Here is a 6482-nt window from a genome sequence, read left to right as displayed (position 1 = left end):
CTCCATCCCTGCTAGTCATCCCAATCTCACAGTCTTAATAATAGTTATGAGAGAAACTCGATTAAATAGTTTTTATGTTGACGATCACGATCACTATAGAAGTCAACAACAATAGAGGCGAACATTGTATTTGAGAATAAGAAAAAATAAAGAAAATAATTATTTAAAATAAATGAAAAAAAAAAACATCACACTACAATAACAATTGCCTACTACAAGTTAAAGAGAGCCGTGAAGAAGAGTAATTCGTATAGATTGAAATCGTTGTTGAAATTTTATCGACAATTATAAATAAAAGTCGTTCAACGTTAGAACATTTACAATTTGCTGGGAACTTTTTCAAATCCAGTTTTAGTACGAGGGAAACGCTCTTCGCGAGACGTCTTCTAAAATAAATCTTCTTGATAAAAAAAACGAAAAAAATATATTCAAATAAAACGCGTGAGTGCTTAAATCCGGTGGTTAAATAAAGAAATTATTTTTAAAGAAAAATAAAAAGAAATTATATAAAAATAATTTAAGTAAAAGAAAATCAAAAAAGAAAACTATTTAATAATAGTAGCAACAACAAGATGAATGTTATAATATTTTTCATTTCCCTAATACTGGGCTATGTGGGTTACTATTTATATAAATCCATAAAAAGACCCGAAAATTATCCACCAGGTGAGTTTTGAATATGTATTTCCCCTAAAAAGGAAATTTTTATATATGATAAAAATTTTATATCTAGTCTACACATGTTGTGATTTATTATTTAAAACAGATGTCTTGCAAAATATTGATTGATTTGTTTGACATTTGTTGCAACCATTTGGTCATATTAGACGTTTACAGTGTTTTTATTAAATTAAAAATGTTTCCATAAACTTTACAAGTTATTGGATTCATTTAACATTTATGGCGGCATATTTCCTATACAAAACGGTTTATGGTAATATGACACCCAATTACCCACACATGCGAGCGTTAAGCTCATGTTTTATCAGTCTGTGAATTTTACAATAATGTTTAAAGTTTAGTTTGACAGACTAATCTATGGATTAGCTTAAAAAAAACTAATCCTTAGGAAATTCTATTAACTAATCTATAGACCATTCTATAGATTAGTTCATAGAGTAGACAATACACTTATAGTCAATCGACTTTGCTTGAGAATTGTCCATAGTCTACTAAATAAAGTAAAATTATTAAAAGGACGGACATCTCTAAATGACTTAGGCAATATTAATGAACCTATTACTAAACTATGTAAATCGTGGTTGCCGTGTCTTTATTACCATCTTCAGCACAACCTCATGAAACCTAACTCATTATAGAGGGAAGGGAATGCCGATATTAAAACATCAATACTAAAATGTTATGCTTTAACTATACTATGTTTAGACTCTTCTATACTAAAGATGTTTAATGATCACTTAACATTAAAGTGTTAAATAATTAATAGAACTTATCATGTGCTAACAATTAAAACTATTAAAAATTTAGCACTTTCTTCAGAGCTATAAAAAGAGTTATTCAAATTGGATTACACTAATAGAGTCGATATGATTGGTTGCCTTCGATGACTATCATCGAAAGAAGACCTAACTATGGACTAGACTGTAGACTAGACTATAGACTAGACTATAGACTAGACTATAGACTAGACTATAGACTAGACTATAGACTAGACTATAGACTAGACTATAGACTAGACTATAGACTAGACTATAGACTAGACTATAGACTAGACTATAGACTAGACTATAGACTATACTATAGACTAGACTATAGACTATACTATAGACTAGACTATAGACTACACTATAGGCTAGACTAGACTATAGACTAGACTAGAATATAGACTAGACTAGACTATAGACTAGACTATAGACTAGACTATAGACTAGACTATAGACTAGACTATAGACTAGACTATAGACTAGACTATAGACTAGACTATAGACTAGACTATAGACTAGACTATAGACTAGACTATAGACTAGACTATAGACTAGACTATAGACTAGACTATAGACTAGACTATAGACTAGACTATAGACTAGACTATAGACTCGACTATAGGCTAGGCTAGAGTAGATTATAGGCTAGACTGTAGACTGGATTATTGACTAAACTATAGGCAACACTTTGGACTAGACCAGAGACTAGAAGAGAGACTAGACTCTTTACTAAAATAGAACTACGGACTAAACTATAAACTAGACTTTATATTAGACTATACTATAGACAAAACAGAAGGATATATTTTAGATTAACTTTTAAGATAAATCATTGACGAGACTACATATTATATTATAGACTAAAATTTAGACTTATTCTAGATTAGACTACACCATAGACCAGATAAAAACCATACAATAGACTAGACTATAGACTGGACCATAGACTTGACTATTATCTACACTGTAAAATGGATTAAACGATCGTCTTAGCTAGGAACTTGATTGGTTTTTAACTTTTTTAAACATCTTCAACGTTTTGTTTTTTTCCTTTTCAGGCCCTGATTTTGTACCCTGGGTTGGTAATACCATACAATTGCGCAAGGAGGCTGTCTCAGCGGGGGGACAACATAAGGCTTTTGAAAATTGGTCTAAGCGCTACAATACCAATATATTGGGCCTCAAACTGGGACGTGAACTAGTTGTGGTGGCACTGTCATATCCCCTGGTTAAAGAAGTTCATCTACAAGAAGTTTTTGAAGGCAGACCAGATACCTTTTTCTTAAGATTGCGCACTATGGGCACACGTAAAGGCATCACTTGCACGGATGGCCAATTGTGGTATGAACATCGTAATTTTGCCATGAAACAAATGCGTCATGTGGGCTATGGACGCACTCAAATGGAGCAGCATATTGAAAAGGAAACCGAGAGTTTAATACAATTCATAGAAGAGTTTAAGGGACAACCTGTTTGGCCGGGATCCTTTTTGGCCCAAAGTGTTATAAATGTTTTATGGTCCATGACAGCGGGTAAACGTTTTAAACGTGATGATAAACGTTTAGTTAAATTATTGGATTTAATGAATCGTAGATCGAAAGTTTTCGATATGTCCGGTGGTGTTTTAACCCAATTCCCGTGGTTGAGATTTGTAGCACCCGATAGAACTGGTTACAATTTGATACGACAATTAAACAATGAATTGTTTAATTTCTTTATGGAAAGCATAAATGAACATAAAGCTACTTTATGTGATAAAAATGCAGACAGTGATTTGATTTATGCTTACATACGGGAAATGCAACAGGAAACTAACAAGGATAATGAGAATTCCACCTTTAATGAGACACAACTTACCATGACAATATTGGACTTCTTTATAGCGGGTTCTCAGACCACTAGTACCACTACAGATTTGGCTTTAATGACTTTAGCCATGCGTCCTGAGATACAAAAATTGGTTTATGACGAAATCATGGCCAATGTGGAGAATACCGAATTTCCCCATTTAAGTTCTAAGTCCTTTTATCCCTATATGGATGCTTTTATAATGGAAGTACAAAGATTTTATCATATAGTACCCATAACAGGTCCTAGAAGAGCTCTATGGGATACCAAGTTAGCAGGTTATGATATACCCAAAAATACCACCATTCTAATAGGCCTACGTTCGGTTCTAATGGACGATGAACACTGGAAAGATCCCCAAAACTTTAGACCCGAACGTTTCATAGATGCCGAGGGTAAAACATTTAAAGATGAATATTTTATGCCTTTCGGTCAAGGACGAAGACGCTGTTTGGGTGATGCTATGGCAAGAGCATGTCTATTTTCGGTACTCGTTAGAATCTGTCAAACTTTCGAATTGGTTTTGAGTGACAAAGAAGAGGATAAACCTTCTTTGAATCTGTTACCGGGTATAACATTGTCACCAAAACCTTATAAAATTAAATTCATTAAAAGAGATGCGTAGAAGGTGTGTAGTTATTGAATATTGCAGCATGTGAGGCATTCATATTAAAAATTTATAATTTTAAATTAAAATTTAGTTAATAGAACTATTTAAGTTTAGTGTTATAAAGTTTTCTTTTAGTTAATTTAAGTTAAAATTTAAATAAAAACCAATTTAATAAAGTATTACAAAAAAATTAATATTGAGTTTTTATATATATGTGGACCATTAAAAAAGGAAAAGAACTAGCTTCCACATAGTAAAGACTAAAATGTAGCCTGTATAATCCAGAGCCATTTGATAATTTGGTCTGCAGTTTAATCTATATTCTGAATAATATTTTAGTATTCAAAAGTATATATTTAATATATAGTCTGGACTATAGTCTAATGTATAGTGTAGGCTATAGCCAAACCTATAGTCAGGTCTATAGTCTAGACAATAGACAAATTTATAGTCTATAGATTGCAGTTGGGCCTATAGTTTAGTCTATAGTTTGGACTTTAACCTAGTTTAGTGCATGGACTGTATTTTAGTCTATAGTCTTGTCTATTCTATCGTCTAGTCTAGTCCATAGTCTAGTCTATAGTCTAGTCAATAGTCTAGTCTATAGTCTAGTCCATAATAAAGTCTATAGTCGTGTCTATAGTCTAGTCTATAGTCTAGTCTATAGTCTAGTCTATAGTCTAGTCTATAGTCTAGTCTATAGTCTAGTCTATAGTCTAGTCTATAGTCTAGTCTATAGTCTAGTCTATAGTCTAGTCTATAGTCTAGTCTATAGTCTAGTCTATAGTCTTGTCTATAGTGTAGTCTATAGTCTTGTCTATAGTCTAGTCAATAGTCTAGTCTATAGTCTAGTCTATAGTCTTTTCTATAGTCTAGTCTATAGTCTAGTCTATAGTCTTTTCTATAGTCTAGTCTATAGTATAGTCTAGTCTATAGTCTAGTCTATAGTCTAGTCTAAAGTCCAGTCTATAGTCTAGTCTATAGTATAGTCTATAGTCTAGTCTATAGTCTAGTCTATAGTCTAATCTATAGTCTTGTCTAAAGTCTAGTCTAAAGACTATTCAATAGCCTAGTTTATAGTCTAGTCTATAGTGTGTTCTATAGTCTAGTCTATAGTGTGTTCTATAGTCTAGTCTATAGTCTAGTATATAGCCTAGTCTAAAGTCCAGTCTATAGTCTAGTCTATAGTTCAGTCCATAGTCTAGTCTATAGTCTAGACTATACTATAAAATGGACTACTTTTTACAGCTAAAACAGGGTCACAGTTAAAGTATTGCAGGAATTGCAACAAGTTGTTATTATTATTTTTTTTATAAAAAATATTTGTAGATAAATATTTTGATTCAATTACAATTACGCAAACCCGAACAATGGCTAAAGTAACGATATTACTAAAGTGAAAAATATAAATATTGATCTATAATAGCTCCACGTTAAACAAAATAAACTTTTGGTTTAATAGTTTTGCGTAATAGTATTATATACTTACATCAGTGCAACAGAAAACAAAAGAAATGTCCAATAAAATACTGCGAATAAGAACTACGTACATAAGTAATATTAGCTTAGTTACTTTTGAATGCCACCACTTTATTTGATGCTTTCAAAATTGGTCTACCTGACCTAATAACAGTTTTTGCTTTTTAGAATTATTTAACAGAGTTTTAAGTATAAACATTAATTATTAACAAATATAGTTTTTTTCTTAGTTAATCTTGCTAGTGTTAAGTGGTAACCGTAAACACCTCCAATAAGAGTTATCGCAGCAAAAAAAATACAGTAGTCATTTAACGATATCACAGTCTATGATTTACGACTTCAGTGATAAAACTAATTTCACTTTTCTATAACTGAAATCTTTTCAAACTAAACACATGTTTAGATGAGCTATTGTCAAGTAGTTGGTGTGTTCAGTTATTGGAAAGACTCTTTTGTATATTAATGATAGGGAACCTTAAAGTTGTTTATATAAATATTGGGTTTAAACTGGCACCCTATCTGGCCGCTTGCTTGCAATGTTTCTTTTCTATTTATCATTCATGCTTTTTTGCAATTGTTTAAAAATAGTTTTTAAATATTTACTATTTTCCATATTGAAAAACTGCATTGGAATTTATTTGTCCATATTATCGTGCTTTCTAGATAGTTCTCTTAACGGGTTGTATATAGATATTTACTAATGACGTGATAAACTCGTTATAAAATTAAAACTAAAAATAACTCTGGACAATAAACTAGATTATAAACTAATATGAACCAAATTATAAATTATACTATAGACTGAACTAAAGACTATTCTAGTCTATAGTGTAGTCTATAGTCTGGTCTAAAGTCTAGTCTATAGTCGAGTCTATAGTCTAGTCCATAGTCTAGTCTATAATCTTGTCTATAATCTAGTCTATAGTCAAGTCTATAGTCTAGTCTATAGTCCAGTCCATAGTCTAGTCTATAGCCTAGTCTATAGTCTAGTTTATAGTCTAGTCTATAGTCTAGTCTATAGTCTAGTCTATACTCTAGTCTTTAGTCTAGTCTATAGTCTAGTCTATAGTCTAGTCTATAGTCTAGTCTATAGTCTAGTC

General features: G+C 31.5%; 2 protein-coding genes across 2 annotated transcripts in view; both read left to right on the top strand.

Annotated features, from left to right (window-relative positions):
• Positions 1 to 234: 234 nt before the first annotated feature.
• Positions 235 to 4072, top strand: LOC111683842 (probable cytochrome P450 305a1). The gene is made up of 2 exons (XM_023445958.2): positions 235 to 666; positions 2504 to 4072. Exons 1-2 carry the CDS (start codon positions 573 to 575, stop codon positions 3916 to 3918), a joined length of 1509 nt encoding a protein of 502 aa, XP_023301726.2. The 5' UTR covers positions 235 to 572; the 3' UTR covers positions 3919 to 4072.
• A 1201-nt stretch (positions 4073 to 5273) lies between these two features.
• Positions 5274 to 6482, top strand: part of LOC111688468 (protein cycle) — a 4614-nt gene continuing 3405 nt past the window's right edge. Inside the window, exon 1 of the mRNA XM_046951495.1 lies at positions 5274 to 5299. Within this exon, the coding sequence (XP_046807451.1) occupies positions 5274 to 5299 (26 nt within the window). The remainder of the gene's footprint in view (positions 5300 to 6482) is intronic.

Source organism: Lucilia cuprina, chromosome 5, assembly GCF_022045245.1.
Source record: "Lucilia cuprina isolate Lc7/37 chromosome 5, ASM2204524v1, whole genome shotgun sequence".
In the NCBI taxonomy this organism is placed as follows: domain Eukaryota; kingdom Metazoa; phylum Arthropoda; class Insecta; order Diptera; family Calliphoridae; genus Lucilia; species Lucilia cuprina.
This window is presented reverse-complemented; position numbering and strand designations above follow the sequence as displayed.

Coding starts and splice junctions, on each gene's coding strand:
- LOC111683842 (XM_023445958.2), top strand. CDS start 573: ATGAATGTTATAATATTTTTCATTTCCCTAATACTGGGCTATGTGGGT. Junction 667..2,503: donor ACCCGAAAATTATCCACCAG/GTGAGTTTTGAA, acceptor TTTCCTTTTCAG/GCCCTGATTTTGTACCCTGG.